This window comes from Danio aesculapii, chromosome 11 (assembly GCF_903798145.1).
Source record: "Danio aesculapii chromosome 11, fDanAes4.1, whole genome shotgun sequence".
Taxonomy (NCBI): Eukaryota; Metazoa; Chordata; class Actinopteri; order Cypriniformes; family Danionidae; genus Danio; species Danio aesculapii.
In genome coordinates this window covers 38,550,821-38,571,569 of record NC_079445.1, presented here as the reverse complement: position 1 = coordinate 38,571,569, position 20,749 = coordinate 38,550,821, and the positions used below count along the sequence as shown (strand labels likewise).

General features: G+C 33.8%; 1 protein-coding gene across 2 annotated transcripts in view; it reads left to right on the top strand.

Annotated features, from left to right (window-relative positions):
• Positions 1–13,153, top strand: part of slc41a1 (solute carrier family 41 member 1) — a 45,068-nt gene extending 31,915 nt beyond the window's left edge. For both annotated transcript variants that reach the window (XM_056467755.1, XM_056467754.1), the window contains 6 exons: positions 2,708–2,854; positions 9,401–9,548; positions 9,694–9,773; positions 9,866–10,000; positions 10,194–10,342; positions 12,589–13,153. In XM_056467755.1, coding sequence (XP_056323730.1) covers positions 2,708–2,854; positions 9,401–9,548; positions 9,694–9,773; positions 9,866–10,000; positions 10,194–10,342; positions 12,589–12,774 — 845 coding nt within the window. In that variant the 3' untranslated portion in view covers positions 12,775–13,153. The remainder of the gene's footprint in view (positions 1–2,707; positions 2,855–9,400; positions 9,549–9,693; positions 9,774–9,865; positions 10,001–10,193; positions 10,343–12,588) is intronic.
• The last annotated feature ends 7,596 nt before the right edge of the window (positions 13,154–20,749 follow it).

Below are 20,749 nucleotides of genomic sequence, written 5' to 3'. Positions count from 1 at the left end.
ATTTTCTGTCTTTTAGTAGATATATTATGTGAGAGACTTGCTTTGTTTACCAAATAAAGTGAATCTAATTGAATTTGCATCTTAAACATTAAATAACAGTTTAAAAGATATTATTTTTTTATTTCACATATTAAAGTTTTAGTTATAATTCTCCGAAAATAATTCTGCAGAAATCCGCAGATTTTTACCAAAATTTTCCGCAGAAATAGCAAAAACATCAGCAGATTCCATCTAGCCCTACTAATAACAGATGGCCAGAAAATGATTAATTTTTTATAAATTGTTAAAATATTGGTGTCTGTGATGCAGCAAGTCCAGTTATGTACACCATAATTTTATATAAAATTCACTTTAATGTATAATATGACTAAAAAATTTAACGGATAGCAGCTTGGACCCAGAAACAGTATTTCATACGTCACGACTTTACAAACAAATAATGATGGTTTGTTCTGTAGACTGTCGAAAACAAATAATGCTTAAGAGGGCTAATAATATTGACCTTACAATAGTTGTAAAGCAAGTAAAACCTGCTGTTATTCTAGCCAAAATAAAACAATTAAGACTTTCTCTAGAGGAACATCATTTGGGAAATGTTTAGAAAAAAGAAAACAAAAGTCACAGGAGGGCGAATATATCTTTAAAAAATAGAAATGTAATACATTTAAATTCTAATTTAAATTCCTTATTTGCTAAATAAACTAACACAATTTCAACAAAGTTTTTCTTTTTTATGTTTCTCTATATTTTTGCTGTTTATTATTATAACATTAATTTGGGTGTACTCCTTGTTTGGATTGTGATCTTAAGATGTGCTTTGTTTGTATTTTGATTGCCAACAAAAACTTATTTTAGTAAAAGTGACAGTATATATGATGTAAAAAGTGCGTTATGAATTTAGTTTATCAACATAATTGTATTTTAGATATTAGTTTTGGTGTACAACAGTGCTCAGCATATATGAGTACACCCCCCACAAATATCTCATTTCAATTCATATTTTTAATAGGAAGCTACACAATATTATATTTGTGCAAATGCATTAGTTTAGTCAGTACTGAAGCCAAATCTGGAGCTAATCTAGCAAAATAACTTACAATAATGGTTCAAAAACAAGTACACCCAAATGTATATGTTAGAGAAAAATATTAAATACAATTTTCAAAAATAAAAAAAAAGCAATAGAAACAAAGAATATATACAATTTTGTATAATTTTTTTTTTTTGCAATATTTTGCTTGAATGTAAATGTATTGTCCTCCCATTTCTAAAGATGTTCTGTGAGTAAAATATTATTTTAATAAATATATCTGTTTAATAAATCTGTTCTGTTCAAACGCACCAACATATATTATCCATATTTACTGAGAAATGGATTAAAATATTCATTTTCAAAATGGAGTGTAGTCGTATTTGCTGAGCACTGTATTTACTTTGTATTTTTGCTGTGTATTTAGATAAGCAATATACAGTACATGTTATATTATATTTCCTTTGGTTGAAAATGCATCTCAGTTTTAATTTAAAATTATTTATTTTAAAATCCAACCTGGTGTATTTTCTTCAGTAGCCTTAACTTCAATATGATTTTTTATACTATAATGAGAATTATAAACTGGGGGGGAAATCTGCAAATTAGCAGTTTTCTGTATTGTGGGATTTACTTTTTTTTCCTCCATTTATTTATCCTCTTGAATTGCATTTTGGGATCTTGATCTTACTTTCAACAACTTTTAACCTTGAAAAGTTTGAAAAAGTGACTTATTAACATTTTTAATAGATTTAAGTGAAATATTACTCTAAAAAAACCTTGTATTAAACTGCCAGCACATTTTCTGTAATTTTCCAGACTTATTTCTTTCTATATTGTACATTTTATATAATTTCAAACTACTAAAATGTCAATAAAAGTCACTTTGTTAAACTGTAGAGTTGAATTTTTAACATCAAAAGTTGACAGAGCAGAGAACAACATCCCATAATGCAATTCACAACCGTAAATAAACAGAAAACTCTTGTGAATCACGAAATACAGAAACTGTTAATCCACAGATATTTTTTACAGTGTTCTATAATGTTATAATAGTTTTATAACTGTATTTTAGTAGTTTTATAATGTTTCAGTGACACCTTGCAGGGACACAATAGCTATGTTTTCATCCACCTATTTTTATGCACATTTTGGATTTTAAAATTTTAAAATGCACATAAAAAACATATGCGCATAACTGAATAGATGATTTTGTTCTCTTTAACTTATTGGATGGAAACGCTGGTTTATTTGCATGTCTTTTATGCCATATTTCAGGTTTGCGCATAAATTTAATTTGCATCTTTGGATGAAAACATAGTTAATGACTCAAATCCATTACTAATAAAAACAGACAAGCGTTTTCTCCATGCGATATGTTTAAATAAATATCTCAAAGCAATGTTCTTATCACATGTGTTGTGTTGTATTCATCGTGTCATTTAGAACTTAAAAAAAGAAACAAGCTAGTCGGTGAGATCCAACTAGTGTTTCTTTTTAATCCTGGGAGCACAAAGCAAATCTTAATTTTTCATTTCATCACCAGAACGTAAATCTATCCTACCAAACAGGAGATATCAAACTCCAAGAATGCCTGCTCTTCATTGTTTGCCACTGACACACAATCTCCTGTGTTAATGCCACCGTTTCAACACTAACTTGATGTCTTCCGCCCAGGTCTTATCATGATCGGGGTCATCATCGCATCCAGGAAGGTTGGCATTAACCCAGACAACGTGGCCACCCCTATTGCTGCCAGCCTGGGTGACCTGATCACGTTGTCGCTGCTGGCTGGCATCAGCACAGGCCTGTATAAGGAGCTCGGTGAGTCTGTGCCACTCGTCTTTGGCTGAGCTCTTTAATGGGAACACTGCTGTAATCCGATATGTTCTGTTCCGTCAGTGCTTTTTCTGATACAAATGCAGGCATGGTGGAGTTTGTAGACTTACAGTTGAAGTCTGAATTATTAGCCCTTCTGAATTATTAGCCCCCCTGTTTATTTTTCCCCAATTTCTCTTTAACAGAAGATTTCTTCAACACATTTCTAAACATAATAGTTTTAATAACTCATTTCTAATAACTGATTTCTTTTATCTTTGCCATGATGACAGTAAATAATATTTGACTAGTTATTTTTCAAAATACTTGTATTCAGCTTGAAGTCTAAAGGCTTAATTAGGTTAATTAGGTAAGTTATGTTAATTAAGCAAGTCATTTAATGAGGGTTTGTCCTGTAGACAATCACAAAAATATTGCTTAAAGGGGGCTAATACTACTATCTTTAAAATTAAAAACTGCTTTTATTCTAGCCGAAATAAAACAAATAAGACTTTCTCCAGAATAAAAAATATTATCAGACTTGCTGTGAAAATTTCCTTGCTCTGTTAAACATCTATTAGGAAATATTTAAAAAAGAAAAACATTCACAGGAGGGTGAATAATTGTGACTTCAGCTGTACTTTTACATTCATATTCAGTAAATAAACAGTATATAAAATGGCAATGCTTTTAACTTCTAACTAGGCCCACACTGAATCTAAATGCACAGAAATCCACAGATTTATTAGGACCAAAAAAATGTTTTAAAAATCCATCCTAGTGTATTTTCTTTAGCTGCATCAAAACTTCTATATAAAATATATTTACTATTTTTAGACTATTTATTTACTTATGTAAATGCTTCTAAATTTATAGTTGTTCCATTTTTAATATTAATTTTAGTAATATTACTGAATAATATGCAAATGTTTGTTATTTATTTATAGAGTTTCTAAAATAATAGTTTGTTTGTCTTTTTAGTAGATATGTTATATGAGAGTCTTGCTTTCTTTACAATGCAAATCCAATTAGATCCACTTGTTTGGTAAAGCTTGAATGAAAGTTAAAAAGTTATTCTTTTTATTTTGTGTTTACATTTTTGGTTACTATACTCTCAAAAACCATTCCGCATTTTACAATATTCTGTGCAGAAATTGCAAAAAATATCCGCTGATCCTGTTTGGCCCTGCTTATAACTTACAAACATCATTGACCTACAGTTTATATATTTTTTTATATAAAGGAGCAGGGCTTGACATTAACTTTTTTGATCACCAGCCACTTTGGCTAGTAGTTTTCTAACATTACCAGCCACTCGGCATTTTCACTAGCCACAATTTTATTGTTGCGAAAATATATTTTATACACATAAATATGACTTTGACATGCTAAAATGTCTTGATTTAGATTTTGCGTTATCTCCACATGCCTCCTCATTCATTTCACTTTTTGTGTGTCGTGTATAAGCTTGCTCAATAATCATGAGCAAATGGGTCAGGGTTTCATAGTATTACAGTATTTCACAATTTTCAGAACTCAAAAGAAAGGATTTACCAAATTTATCTCTGACCGCACCAAACATAAACAATTAATTATTTCTTAGCCACTAATTTTAATTGTGTCAAAGCAAGCAAAATATAGCTGTATACTATACTTTTTATTTAACAAAACATATGCAGAGTAATCTGTCCTGGCTAAAGGTCCCAGATCACCAGTTAACTACACATAAATCTCCCATTAAAGCAATGTTATTGTAAAAAAATTATAATTTAACCATATTAATGCAAAAGAAAGCAGGTAAAAAACATTCCATGTAATAATGAAAGGATGATCACACACACGGGTAATGTTAGACACATAAATAATCTGTTTAAAGAATGGTTAAAGCGAAATCATCTGGAACTGCTTACAATAAGTCAACTCTGGATGTCTTGAAAGCAGCAAGACTGTGTGTGCATGTTCATCACTTTTTGTCTAGTCTATTTGAAAGAGAACCGATTGCATCAGTTGTGTTTCTAGACACAGTTGCTACACTAGAGGAAACGGGAGCGCACACGTGTTATAAACCGTCGCGCGCATCACCTCAGCTGTTAGCGCCAGTGATTTTCCTCTCTTTCTGTATTCACCTGCTTTGCTCGAGCGAAGTTGCGAACGCAGTTCTTTTTGTCAGTCGTGTTGCTTCTCAATACTAAGATCGCCTTTGCATGCATATTGGACCATCCTTATTGTCAAACCCTGCTTTTAGGAATTATTATCTGGGAAAATTATTTTCAACCAGCCAAAGTGGCTAGTGGGAGTGTCTGTCTTACCCGCCACCGCTGAAATCTACCCGTGGGTTGGCAGGTGTTACTGTAAAGCCCTGTACAGTAGTATTAAAGGCATAGTTCATCCAAAGAAGAAAATTTTGCCATCATTTACTCATCCTCCACTTGTCACAAACCTGTTTGAGCTTCTTTCTTCTGTTGAAAACAAAGGAAATTATACTGTAGTATTTAAGATATAGTATTTGTTATTTCTAAGTTACATTTTTTTCTTCAGAATAACTTGTTTTGTAATGCAAATTTTGGAGTGAACTATTTGTTTAAGTCGTAGGCAAATTATCTCCTTTCTAGAAATGAATAAATAAAATCTAAACAATAAATTCAACATATTGTTTAATATTTCGAAATATTATTATTCATATTCAATAACTGAATATAAACAGGAAGAGAGACAGACGGACGGATGAACAACAGACAGAAGGATGGATAGACAGACAGACAGACACGATTGATGGATGGATGGATGTTTAAAAAAGTGTTTAAAACGTTTTAATTAGGTACCATTTCTTACTAATGAGCATGCTTATTATTAACAAATTGGGTGTTTAGTGGTACTTTTAAAGTATGTATTAGGCATGACCATCCCTTATCCAACACAATACATAACCCTACCTTACTATTTAATTAGATTAGATAAATTACTATTAATTTATCTACTATTAAATTAGTCATTTATTGAGGCAAAAGTGGTGGTTAATGGTTTGTTAAAAGCGAATCGAATAAAATGTCTCTGAGAGTTTAATATCCATATCTGTAATGAATAAGGTTTAACATGTGAATCTGTATCAACACTAATAACGTTTTATGGCTTCCAGAGCATTTTCTGGGTTAACTGCTGTAAAAGACATAAAAGACAACCATTAACTAACGCTATCATTGTTGACAAACTGCTTTGAGCTGACCTGCTATTTATCAGCCTTATCACTACAAACCTACATCCAGTGTTACAGGGGCAGCTTTCATTTGCATAGCTGAAAATTTCTTTCTCCACAAACAATCTTTGAAGAGATTTCAGATTTGTTTGTCACTTGCATTTGATTGCATCACATCAATGCGGGGTTTGAAGACTGGCGTAGCGATGCTAAAACCAAATTCAGCTTTGCGTCACCAGAATTAATTTGATTTTTAAAAAGCGTTGCACTATAGACCGTATAGAGTAAGCTGTTTCTTCTGACGAGGTGATCATGTGATGTTTTGCATTTCTAGTTCTCCTGAGTATTGTGTTTAGTCAGATTTTTCCCAAGTCATTGTGCTGAGTCACATTGGAGCTGGTGGGACATGTTGAGGCTTGTTTACTCCACCTGCTTCATCAGTTTCTTATAAACAGGAAGGCTGGATTTACACTGCATGCTTCAAGCGACAGATTTTTTTCTCTCCCATGTGGCACAGATCAGATATGGCTCAAAATACCCGACAAATAATGTTTTGTAACTCTTTGAATAAGCCACATTTAGGGTTTTATCCAAATTGTGCCATTTTGCTTTAAATTTCAAAAGAGGGTGGAGCTACAAATGCCTGTGTGTCAGCATAGCGGTAGATACAAAGCAGGACTAATGTTATCCATTTCACTCATTCATTCATTTACCTTCGGCTTAGTCCCTTATTTATGAGGAATCACCACAGTGGAATGAACCGCCAACAATTCCGGCATATGTTTTACCATACAGTCTCACATTCACACACACACACACACACACACACACACACACACACACTACGGCCAATTTTGTTTACCTAATTGATCTATTCAACATGTCTTAGGACTGTAGGGGAAACATGCAAACTCCACACAGAAATGCCTACTGGCTCAGACGGGACTCGAACCAGTGACCTTGCTGTGAAGCAACAATGCTAACCACTGAGCATCTACAATTCCACATTTGTAATCTTCTTAGTCACTGTCATCATCTTCGGCAAATGCAGTGCAAAAACTCTAATGGCGGACGGCTGCTTCTCACTCAGGGCTGTCTTTGTTAATGAGGGAGAGATTGTCACTAATGGGTGGGACTTTGAGTTGGAGAACATTAATCAAAGTGTTTCTGCAGATGACTTTTTATGAAGTGGGATTATAAAAGCATGGAATTAATTACATTTTACCCCTAGTGGCTGGTTAAATTCACACACTGTTGACACACAACAGTGTTTAAACCCTTATAAAAGTGATTTTTGCAAAAAGGTCCCCTTTAAGGACACACAGTCTCATTATACTCATCAGACTCTATGATTTCCCCCTTTAGACAATGACACTCTCCAGATTGGAGGAAATTGTCTTATTTAGATTGCATTGCGATGAGATGACACAAGAAAACGTGTTGTTAGCATTTTTGTGGCAAAAACCTTAGTATTTTGATGTGTGGTGAACAACAGTGGAGTGAGAGTGTACACAAGGAAGCATTTATGGTATGATTGCATGTTTATGTGTTATCAAACCTCACACAACCAGACTGTCTGGATGTAAACATTGATAAGTGCCAAAATGAAATTAGCAGGTCAACCATGCTTTCATCTTAGCCAACTTCTCCAGAATATGGGTGCAAAATTGCACCCAAAAGAATGTTGATTGTTGCGATTTCTCAACCAACTGTCTGAACTGGTGTTGAATTCCAGACTCTTACTTTGAAATTGTTAGTCATGACAGCTGTTTAAACAGACATAGAGTTTTTTATGAGCATTATTTTACAATGACTTCAACTTGGAAAAGCTGATATTTTTGTTTTATATAAATAAATTGCCAAATTTGTTTCATTTTAACCCTTTCACTGCCGGCTCTACCAAATTGACCATATTTAGACTGGTTTAAATAATGACTGTTAAAGTCATTTTAAAAATGACTGTTTTAAATAATGGTTCACACACAGCATTGTTGGTTCACAAAGAAATCAACCAAACATAATCCTGTTGCACTTCTACACTTGATTTTGTTGTTGTTGTTCTTAAAAAAAAAAAAAAAAAAAAAAAAAAAAGCATGTTAAATGAGAATCTAAAATAGATGATTTAGTATTCCAAAAATTTTTATTTGAAATATTTTTTTGCCAACTGGCAAATTTTAACTACAAATTTTAGTTTTTTTTCATAGTATATGTCTTAATTGCGGTACTTTTACCATAAACTGACATATCAACCATTTGGTAGAGGCTAATATTTTGGAAATTATGGCATGTGTTGGAAAAAAAATGCATTGAGTGTGTTAACTAGTGACATTAGGAATGCAATCCAAAACAAAATTTTCTTGGTGGGGTACTGAATAATCTTTACTTTTTTTATTAATTCAACAAGTTTGAGGACAGTTAGCCATTTTATTTATTTAAAAGAAAATTAATAATAGTACAATAAGCATTATTTAATAGTTATCTATCAGTGAAATAAATATATATATATATATATATATATATATATATATATATATATATATATATATATATATATATATATATTATTTAAAAAATAAACTTACATCATAATTGATAATTCTTATACTATTGATTCTTATACTATTGATATTCTCAATACTTATATATTTTTACTCATTTGTGTGTGTGTGTGTGTGTGTGTATTTTTTATTATTATTATTATTATTATTATTATTATTATTATTATTATTATTATTATTATTATTATTATTAAGGATTTTCAAATCATACAGACAACAAAGACAATCAGACAATCAAGCAAACCATCCCCAAGTGCTGCACATTAAATAAAACTTTACAAATGTAAGTTTGAAAAAAAAAATAATCAAAAAAAAATTAAATAATCAAAACAAAACAAAAAAGCCAGAACTCTCTTAAAATAAAAATTTCTGAGTTTATGTAGAAACGATTGGAAAGGTTCCCCAAGTCTCCTGAATTTGTCCTGTTTGTGGTTGAGGTCATAGGTTAATCTTTCCGAAGGAAGAGAAGTAGACCATTTTAGTAATATGCATTTAATTTTATATTTTAACACTATAATTAATTATTTGAATATTATATATACTATACAGGTTATCATTAAAGGGTAATAAATGAAATATAAATATAAAATATATAGAATATGATGTAAATAATTTATCTAATAATTTAAAAGACTTGAAGTTGAAGAACTAAAGTGTAAATATCAGATGTGTAAATGTAAATAAAAGTGTAAATATCAGGCGACCCCTGATCAATAAGAGACTAATCCGAAGGAAAAGGAATGAATGTATATCATATTTACTTATCTTAATATTATTGTTGTTATTTTTTTTTACATCCAGAATTTAACAATTATGCCAACCCGATGGTTTGTGCCTTCTTTGTGGCCCTGACGCCCATTTGGGTCCTCATCGCCCGGCGGATTCCCTCCACCCGGGAAGTGCTGTACTCAGGCTGGGAGCCTGTCATCATCGCCATGGCCATCAGCAGGTGAGGAAACAGCCATTAAGATAAAGACGCTTCATTTCCTCATGACTCTTAATGATGGATGAATCACTCTCTCCAGCTGACAGCCAGTGTCAATCATTTATCTGTCACCAGAGATGTTGAAATTTTACTTATCTTTTTAAAACAGTGTCGGAGGCCTCATTCTGGATAAGACCGTATCAAATCCCAACTTCGCCGGAATGGCGGTTTTCACTCCAGTCATTAACGGTAAGCACCCATATCTCCTCATATCTCGTGTTTCTGTCAGGTGTTACTCACGTGAGATCATTGTGTATGTTGTTTGTTTTGCCCTGCTGTAGGTGTGGGTGGTAATCTGGTGGCAGTTCAAGCCAGTCGTATCTCCACCTACCTGCATATGAATGCCCTGCCCATTGCAGAGCCAAACCCAGCCCCACGCAAATGCCCTACTCCATGGGGCACCTTCTTTGGGTCTGGTGAGCCATATCATTTAATGTAACATTAACAGTGTAATTATTGTAATTATTAGCCAAGCACTGAAGTAACAGAACAGATGCATATATTGAGTACAATGGTGACGTAAGAATACTGTAAGGTACTGTCCATCACTGCAGAGTATTGGTCAGTAGTGCTCTGTTCATTCTTCTGAAGACCCTCTCTGTTCATCAGGTGTGAATTCTCGCTCTGCCAAAGTGCTGTTTCTGCTGGTCGCTCCTGGTCATCTGGTCTTCCTCTACACCATTAACTCTATGCGGGGAGGACACACCACTCTCACTTACATCTTCATTGCTTTTTACCTGGCTGCTGCTCTACTACAGGTACACAAGAACATCTGCTTATTATTACAAGGAAGTAATCTGGGCCTAAAAAAACTTGGGAGGGGGTATTTAGAGGAAACGTGTCTTCATATTTCAGTGCAAAAATCTTAAATTATTCTTGGCATGTAAAATAAGAACTTATAAGATGGTTTTGTGCATTGTGACACTTTGTTCTCATAAATACACTATCATTTAAAGATTTAGGGTTTTAAAAATACTTTTATTCAGAAAGGGTGCATTAAATAGATGTATAACATTAATAGTTAATATTTATTGATAGACTAAATAGATTTTTTTTGTATACATACTACCTGACAAAAGTCTTGTTGCCTATCCAAGTTTTAGGAACAATAAATAATAACTTGACTTCTAGTTGATCGTTTGGTATCAGAAGGGGCTTATATGAAAGGCAAAGGCCTCTAGATTACGCTTATTTGACTAAAATAAAGTATGATCATGCCTTGATTTTTGATTATTTAATTAGGACAGTAAGGTCTGACTTTGCTTAGACAAAAGTCTTGTCACAGAAATAATGTCCAGTATAGAATATAAAGTCATGCTGCAGTGGAAACAGAATGAATATTGTATCTGACTCCTATGAGCTTGGAGGACTGCATCATACATCTCTGCAATGACTCAAATCACTTTATAATAAAGTCATCTGGAATGGCAAAGAAACCGTTCTAGCTGGACTCCCAGAGTTTATCAAGATTCTTTGGACTCATCTTTAATGCCTCCTCGTTCATCTTACCCCAGACATGCTCAATAATGTTCATATTTCATGACCTGGCTGGCCAATCCTGGAGCAATTATATATATATATATATATATATATATATATATATATATATATATATATATATATATATATATATATATATATATATATATATATATATATATATTGTGTGTAAATTAATTTCACAATCTTTGACAAGACTTTTTTTCCAAAACATTTTTCCAAAACAAAAAAATGTAAGGATTTGATTATTTAAAAGACATTAAAAGGCTTTTGCATCTGAACTCATTGTATATATTTATATATACATGGTCACACTTTATTTTAGGGTACAATTCTCACTATTAATAAACCATTAAGTATGGCTTTTAGCTCAATATACTCTTAATTTACTGATTAAAAGTTATTAAGTAGTAGGCAGTATTAATTGTAGGCTATGGTATTAATTAGTATTAGGGATGTAGAATAAAATCACACAGATTATGTACTTTAAGTACTAATAAACAGATAATATCTTAATAATAAGCCACTAGTTAATAGTGAGAATTGGTACTTAAAAGTGTTAGCATACTGTAAAATGTAAATCATAATATATTTTCATTATTATCCAAAATATGCTGTTTTTATATTTATTCCAACTTTGATTGCCCAATTTCGCAATGTCTTGAGTCTCACAATTCTACAATTTCAAAAATTTTGGCTTTTCTTCATCAATGTTAAGCTGCTTTGACACAACCGACATTGTATAAAACAGTATAGAAATAAATATGAATTGAATTAGTGAAGCTGCGCATTGGTGGAGTTGCTCTTCAGTGAATCAGCACGTTCAATAGTGTCATTTACACTGAAATAAACTGAACTGAACATCAACAGTGACATTTATACTAAACTAGAGAAGTTTTAAGTTACTAAAACTACACCAGCATTCTCCACTACTCTCCTGCCTGCCTGAATTGCTGGAATGTTCCACAACTTGGAATATTGCGGCTCTCTTTTCTTCATCTATGCAAGGATCCCATACTTCTTGAAAGTACTTGAAATTCAGACATATTGATTCAAGGCCTGAAACATACTTAAAAACAAACACAGGTCAAAATAGCCAGATAGATAATGGGACTAACAGGACAAATAATGTATATTTTATATTAGAAACCACATTTGAATATTACCAGTATTGAATTTAACAAATTTGACTAAAGTTCATTCAACATGACACATTTTTAAAATGACACATTCAAAACATCATCATTAGCCTGACTTTTTCATATAAATATTAAGCTTAAGTGAAATGTGAAGTACAGTAAGGACTTCAATGGCACTACATATGCTGAGGAAGTTAAAAAGGGTGCTTCATTTGAAGTTAAGGGTCTTTAAAAAGTCCCTGAATCTGCTGATCATGAAAGAGTGTCTATGTGCCTAAGTATCTAAGCTGCTTTGACACAATCTACACTGTAAAAATGTGTTCTAGAACCAAAGATGAATTGAAATTGTCTGTCTTTTCGTCTAGGTCATTATCCTGCTGTATCTGGCAGACTGGATGGTGAACTGGATGTGGCGTCGAGGGATGGATCCTGACAACTTCTCCATCCCCTACTTGACGGCGCTGGGAGACCTGCTGGGGACAGGCTTCCTGGCTCTGTGTTTCCACATCCTGTGGCTAATTGGAGATCGGGACACAGATGTGGGTGATTGATCCACGCTGCCTTTTCCTCTGACTCTGACTGTCCAAGCAACACACACACACATGACGTCTTTATTTATAATGCCACATAGAGAAATAATATCTATATTGTTATGGCTACAACGGTTACCATGATTATATTGATGAGATTATTTGCTTTAGTATCGATATATAATTTCGTTGTTGTTTAGCTACCGGGAGAACGACGATCCTCATTATTTTTCAATGGGGATGTTCGGCCCGATCTTACAGCCACTGGCTGCATGTAAAGATTACACCAACCTAAACTTGAAATACTTCACAAGAGGCAAGCGAACGTAGAATGCGTAATCACCAAGTGCTACAAAATGGTTTAGTGATATAAAATTGACGGGACTCAAAAAAAACAAAACATTTCTGGACCATCATGTTATTCTAAGATAACTGTTCAGCCTATTGATTGGCTCACGTGGGTCTTAAACGGGACCGGTAAAACATACATTTACAGTAAACACTGTTTAGTCAACGCCTTGTTTAATTAACACTTTTCAGCATCTAAAATTGCTTTAGTAGCTCTGCTTGTGGTTACAGAGAGACACAGCAACCAAAAGTGCTTCACTGTTTCAATGCAATCCCTGAAACACTCTAGTTGTGCAATGCCATTCGTGGGTTGTTTACGGTCAACACCGTAAGGATGAAACACCAGACTTTGCCTCAATTGCGTACATACATTTTTGTATCAAACTGATCAAAGGCCTGAAAGACTGTTGTAAGCTTTTCAGACCGCTATTGTGAAGTCCACATCTGTTAATCTCCCAAATCTCTCAAATCTGTGGACTCAAATACACTGTAGATGTTATTTTCAAAGGGCTGCAGGATTGGAAAATGCCATTTTGGAAAGGCGCCACCCATTTAATTCAACTGGAAATCATATTTGACAATGCAATTTTAAAATATTCTATTATATAGAGTATGCATCTGCCTTATTTTGCAATGCCAGAAGTAAGCTGCTTGCAATGATGTGGAGAAGAATTAATAATAAAATAATTATAATTATTATTATTAGTGTGAAATAAGCTTTTAAAGAGATAGATCACCTGAAAATGGATGTTTACTCACTCTCAGGTGGTTTCAAACCTTCATGAGTTTCTTTGGTCTTTTGAACACAAATGAAGATTTAAGAAAAACGCTGAAAACCTGTAACCATTGACTTATATAGTATAGAAAAAAACAAATATTCAGTTCATCTTTAATTCTATAGCGCTTTTACAATGTAGATTGTGTCAAAGCACATTAACATAGAAGATTCTAGTAAACTGAAACTGTGTCTGTCCAGTTTTCAGAGTTGAAGTTTAGTTCAGTTCAGTGTGGTTTCATTTTCACTGCTGAAAGTCCAAAGACTAAAGAGCAAATCCATCGATGCGCAGCTCTACAAGTCCCAAACCAAGTAAGCCAGTGGTGACAGTAGCGAGGAACAAATTGATAAAAGTGAAGGAAAAAACCTCGAAACCAAGCTCAGTTGGGCACAGCCATTTCTTCTTTAGTCAAACGTCCTGTGCAGACCTACAGTCTAGGCCAGGCATGGGCAAACTCGATCCTCGAGGGCCGGTGTCCCTGCAGAGTTTTGCTCCAACACTAATCAAACACACCTGAACACCCTAATTAGTGTCTTCAAGATCACTAGAAAGCTACAAGCAGGTGTGTTTGATTAGGGTTGGTGCAAAACTATGCAGGGACACCGGCCCTCCAGGATCGAGTTTGCCCATCCCTGGTCTAGGCGCTGGAGATGGATATGCTATGGAAATGACTGGTTTTTAGCTTCCTTCAACATATATTTTTTTGTGTTTATTGGTATAAAGAAACTCTGAAAGGTCTGAAATAAGGGAGAGTAAATGATGACAGAACTTTCATTTTCGGTGAACTATCCTTTTAAATGGGGCTTTGAGTTGATTTAAGATTAAACGTTGTTTTTAGTGACACCAATGGCCAATAAGTGAACTGCAACTTATTGCAAACTAATTATAAGAGCCTGAATGTGATTCAGTGCCCTCACGGTGATTTCTTTTTTTAAATAATTTTTGTTTAAAAGTAAAATAAAATGTGATTATATTTTATGTACCGCACGTTCCTCTGAATAATCCAATTAACACCACAAAAATAAGTCTATACAGGCTAATAATGACAACCTAGAAAGTAATGGCGAGTTCAGACTGCACGATTTTTAAAGTAGTCGCGTCACAGATGTTTTCACACTGCACGACTATGGATCAGGCCAGGGAGTTTCACACTGCATGACTCTACAGTAAGAGAATCGCCGACAACTTTGTCTCGGTCCACAAACTACGTCTCACAACCAAACACATGCGAGAAATGACACAATGACACAACGATAGTATATCTTTTGTTATTAACTACATAATGAGAAAGAATCCTTTAGTGGGGTAAAAAATGTACTTGTTTTGCTCACCTGGAAAATTTCCACTAGTTTTTCCTTCATTTCTTGTGTCCAAAAAGACCCAAAAGAAGCGCTTTTAACTTCTCCCCCAGTCTCCCGCTGGCCTGCAGATAGCCACACTAGTGGATGCTGCTTTCTCATTGGCTGAGGATGATCACAGATGCTATTTTCAATCAGAACACATTTCACACGGCATAATTTTGAATCGCCGACAGCTCCAGATATTTTGCATGCAAAATGTCTCATGGGTGTCGGTAACTGATCGGCAATTCTCTCAGATCACCTCTTTGATCGTTCACACTGTGTGATTGATTCTCACATGAATGAGCACCGATTTGCCTGTGATTTCAGCCATTTGTCTGAGATTTCTCAAAACCTGTCAGCGAGTCAAAGTCAGGGCTAAAATTTTGCGGTCTGAACTCAGTATAAGGGATGATATAAGTCTTGTTACAAGCTGTTCACATATTGCCAATAAAAATACATTTAAAAGATGGAAGCGTAAATTTCTGCATAGCCCCTTTAAATAATAATATCACAATAAGCCAATATAACAGACTAACAGCTGAAAGAAATGTTGCAAATGGTCACAAATGCATTAAAAAATAAGGCGGATACAGTTTATCCCTCCCTAAGCTCCGTCCCCCTTGGTTACTGTCGCTAATGTAGACATGCATTACACACTTATTCCATAGAAATGAGCTGATTTGCACACAGATAATGAATCGGAAACTATTTTCAAGTGAGCCGAAAGGAAATATCCTTATCAGCCATTTCTTTGAAAGAAATTATTCAATTATCCAGAAATGCAGAGCCTGAAAACTTAAAGGAAAAAAAAGTCTTATTTGATTCAGTGGCGAAATGACCTTATGAGAAATATTTCCTGTTAAAAAGGTCCGATTTTGACACAAAGCTCAGCAAAGGATCAATTGGTGAATTAAATTAGCCCAGCTTGAACAAAAAGCACCTGCTCATTGAAAGGAAACCTGCCTCAAAATCCTTTTAAAACGCAATCTCAGTAGAGTTATGCAAAAAATGCTTATCAAAAGGGCTATTTTGACATCTGCAATGCTGGATGCTAGCTCAAAAACCTAGCTCTTGAAGCCATGCTTGATTTCAAATCCCCGAAATCGGTTTGCTGTTTCGTACTGGAAAAGATAAGAATGATTTAATTATTTTTATGAGATTAACGCCACTCGGAAAGGCTAACGGGATGGCTAGCAGCTAATCTGTACCTCCATTCTCAGTCGTAAAAACTCGCTAATCAGTAGCTGCCAGTTCACTAATGTACCTTTATAATAACTAGCCAGGCCTTTTAAAGCAACTGACCTCCATTTATCATCGAGCGTGTGTGTTTGTTAACTGTAATATCCTCCTCCCATTGCTAAAGGGCTGCGTAGAAACATCTCATATTGTGCCGGGCACATTAACTTTCCAAAGGCCTTTTTTTTTAAGTGACGATATCTCCAACACACACACTTTTTATTTGGCAAGCCGCTTTTAACATTCCATCTATACTTTTATCTATTTGCTAATTGTTTTTAAATACTAGTACTTCTTTATAAGCCTGTAGTATTTATTCTTTAGATACTAAACTGGGGGCAACCAGTGGCGCAGTAGGTAGTGCTGTCGCCTCACAGCAAGAAGGTTGCTGGTTCGAGCCTCGGTTGGAGTGTGGAGTTTGCATGTTCTCCCTGCTTTCACGTGGGTTTCCTCCGAGTGCTCCGGTTTCCCCCACAGTCCAAAGACATGCGGTACATTTGTTAATATTATGCGGTACATATTAATATTATTATATATTATTCTTATCTTACTAGTGACAACTGTATTTTTAATTGTTGTAAACTCCGAATGACCACGTTTATTTTGTTTTTTACATTTTAAAAAGTACTATATTATAAATGTTTACTTGTTTCTATTGAATAAATACTAGTAACTTGTCAATAAGCACAAACTTTTGAAAAATAAGTAACATAGTTTTAAGTATCTAATAGATAAGTTCTAGCTTGTAAGAAATTATATAAAAAAAATACCAGTATCTAGCGAATAAGAGCTAGTGTCTAATAAATGACTTGTAGTACAGAATAAAATATGTGCTAGTTATTTACAATTGGGATACATACTATAGTAAAAGCTGAAGTCAATGACCAATCCCCTTAAGGCTGGTTTATACTTCTGCTTTGAGTGATCGCCTCTAACCATGGTGCCTGCCTTGCAGTGTTTTTCTGAACGCTACCTTAATGTACAAGTAGCTAAAACTTGCTCATTCAGAGGCGGGAATCGGTGGATGTGCAACAACTTTAGTCATAAGGTAAACACAAAACAAAAGTCTCCATATGGAGCTCCTTCACGGGACCCGACACTTGCTCCAACGGGCTCGTGGCTCTCAGCACTGCCCTTGTTGTGACATGTAGTTACATTTTTTGAGAGGTGCGTGTCGACATCAGCCACAATGAGGGCTATGCAACCGCGCGAAGGCTGCACCAGACCATACATATGCACTTGCCGAAGTATAAATCAGCCTTTAGTTACTAACAATGTAATAGTTACTAGTAACTAGGGCCAGACGGAATCTGCTGACATTTTTTGCTATTTCTGCGCAGAATTTTGTTAAAACTCTGCAGATTTCTGCGGAATTATTTAGGGAGTATCAGAACTAAAACCTTAATATATGAAATAAAAAGTAATGCCTTTTTAATTTTTATTTAATGTTTACAATGCAAATCCAATTAGATCCACTTATTTGGTAAACAAAGCAAGTCTCTCATATAATAAATCTACTAAAAGACAGGAAATATTAATCATATATATAATACAGTATAATACAGTAAATAAATCACAGGAATATTTTCATATTAGTCAATAATATTACTGTAATTAGTTTAATAACTGAATAAAAATACATTTACACACATTTACACAAGTAAATAAACAGAATCAATGATGGGCTAAAAATCTGTGAAATTCTGCACATGCAGATTCTGTGTGGGCCTACTGGTAACTAATGAAATAAATACTAGTATCTGGAATAAAAAGCAGGGTTTTTTAAGTGCAGGCACACAACGTCATATGCCGTTGATCTTTAGTTCTATTTTGGTTGCGATGTCAGGTGACCAAAATTTAACGTCAATTTGTTGTCGAATACCCACGTCAGCTGGCATTGATATTTGGTTGGTTTTACGCATAAACTAGCCAAAATCCAGCATCAGCTTATTGTCATGATATGACATCCATACAACGTCAAAGTCTAACATCAGTAGAGGTTTATCTTTGGTTGCTTTTATGTTGTGTTATTATCTTGACATTGGAGTCTGACCTCAAACTGACGCTGGCTTCTGATGTCATCCTGATTTTCATATACAACCAAAATTCCAACATCTATTTTACATCTGTGTGACGTCTGGTGCCTGCTGGGAATCACATGTAGTTAATAAATAAGTACTAGGTAAAAAAAGATTAATTGGATTTACTATGGGTTTTTTTTAAGCTAGGTGGTTGCAAACTATTTATATGGGCTGAATTTAAACAAACAAATTTAAACTCAAATATATTGTTATACCTTAAAAAAAACAGTAAATCCAATGAATCATTATTTTCAGTGCATCTTAAAAGTATACTAGTATCTTTAAAAATGGGTCTTAGTAACATGAAAATAGATACTAGTGTGATTTATATATGAAATGTTAAAACGGCTTATCATACTCCCCCTTTTTTTTAACTATAACTTGCGTTTTCTGTCCTGAAGTGTGTGTTTGTTGCGTCACATTAGATCACTGTGCACAAGACGTACTGTAATGCCAGGGGTTGTCCACAAGAGGTCGCGCTTGTGCAGCAAAAGCAGCGGCTCACTTTTATGCCACAATTATGCATTCAAACGTCACATAAATATGACTGTGCAACCGATCCGGTGCTGCCACTGAACACGACAGCGCTCTGTAGTTGTGAATATTTCTTCAGGGGACGGGAGGCTTTGTTTATTTATTTCTATAGATGCGACAAAGCTATTTGTACATAATATATTTATTCTATAAATGTTTATTTTATCATTCTGTTGCATTTTTTCTTTGCATTGGACCAGTAGAGATGTTTACTGTACGTTTGTTTGTTTTTTTCTGTAATTTTTTTTTTTCTTTGGTAAACTTTAACAAAATATCAACGTTTGGTGCCTAATATCCAGCAAAACCTCACTTACTCGATCTGGTTCGGTGAATTGAGCGTAATATGCCTTAACAAATCACAAGCAAGGCTAGATTTCTGTAGTTTTTTTTTTTTTTTGTATATGATAATTGATTTTTATTTTATATTGATTTTTGATTTGTGTTCACAAATCGTCCCGGCAGATGAAATTGGTGGTAAAGTTATCCAAAGCAAAGCCACCCATATCAGTTTTTATTTTGTTAATAAATAAATTAATTAATATTTCCTCATGGGATTTCTAATCTGTCGTAATCTATAACTTTCCTACAAGAACTCATAACCTTCACTACGTTGTGAGTTAAATGGACTTGATTCCTGGTCACTTGACTGGGAAACTTACTGGGAAACTTTAAGCAAACTTGGCAGGTTATCTGAGCGTGTACAGCTAGCAGTGGTAACCGGTTTTCTGTAAGCCGGTTCTGGGTTGTTCCCCTTCAGTTCTGCCCTACTGCTTCAATCTGACACTGTCAAGGGGATTTAACAGAGGTACTTGTAAACTGCTGGAAATAAAAGATTTTATTATTTCGTACGACTGCCATGTGCTTTTCTGTCTTCTGTTATGCTCTTTTGAGGATGAAAGGGTAATATTGATGTTTTGAGATTAAAATTACCATTGTATTAATAATAGCTTTTAGAGATAAATATTTGCTCGTTATTAAAGGATTTAATGTAGCTGAGTTGTAAAACAAAAAAACGAGTCACTCATTGTTAAAACTATCCAATGGACACCGTATGTATTATATGCAATCACATAAATATTAGCAGAAATACACAAAAGCCTATATATATATGTATATATATATATATATATATATATATATATATATATATATATATATATATATATATATATATATATATATATATATATATATATATATATATATATATATATATATATATATATATTTATATATATATGTATATATTTATATATATATGTATATATATTTATATATATATGTATATATATATATATATATATGTATATATATATATATATATATATATATATTTATATATATATATATATATATATATATATATATATATATATATATATATATATATATATATATATACTCGCTGACAAAAGTCTTGTCATTCATCCCAATTGTAAGAGCAACAAATAATAACTTGACTTCTAGTTGATCATTTGGATCATCACAAATACCGCAGAAGACCTACTGGAACCCGCATGGACTCGAGATTCTCACGGAAATCAGTCAAGTTCGGTGAAGGAAAAACCATGGTTTGGGGTTACATTTAGTATGGGGACAAATTCTCCAGCAGGATAGCGCTCCTTCTCATACTTCAGCCTCCACATCAAAGTTCCTGAAAGCAAAGAAGGTTAAGGTG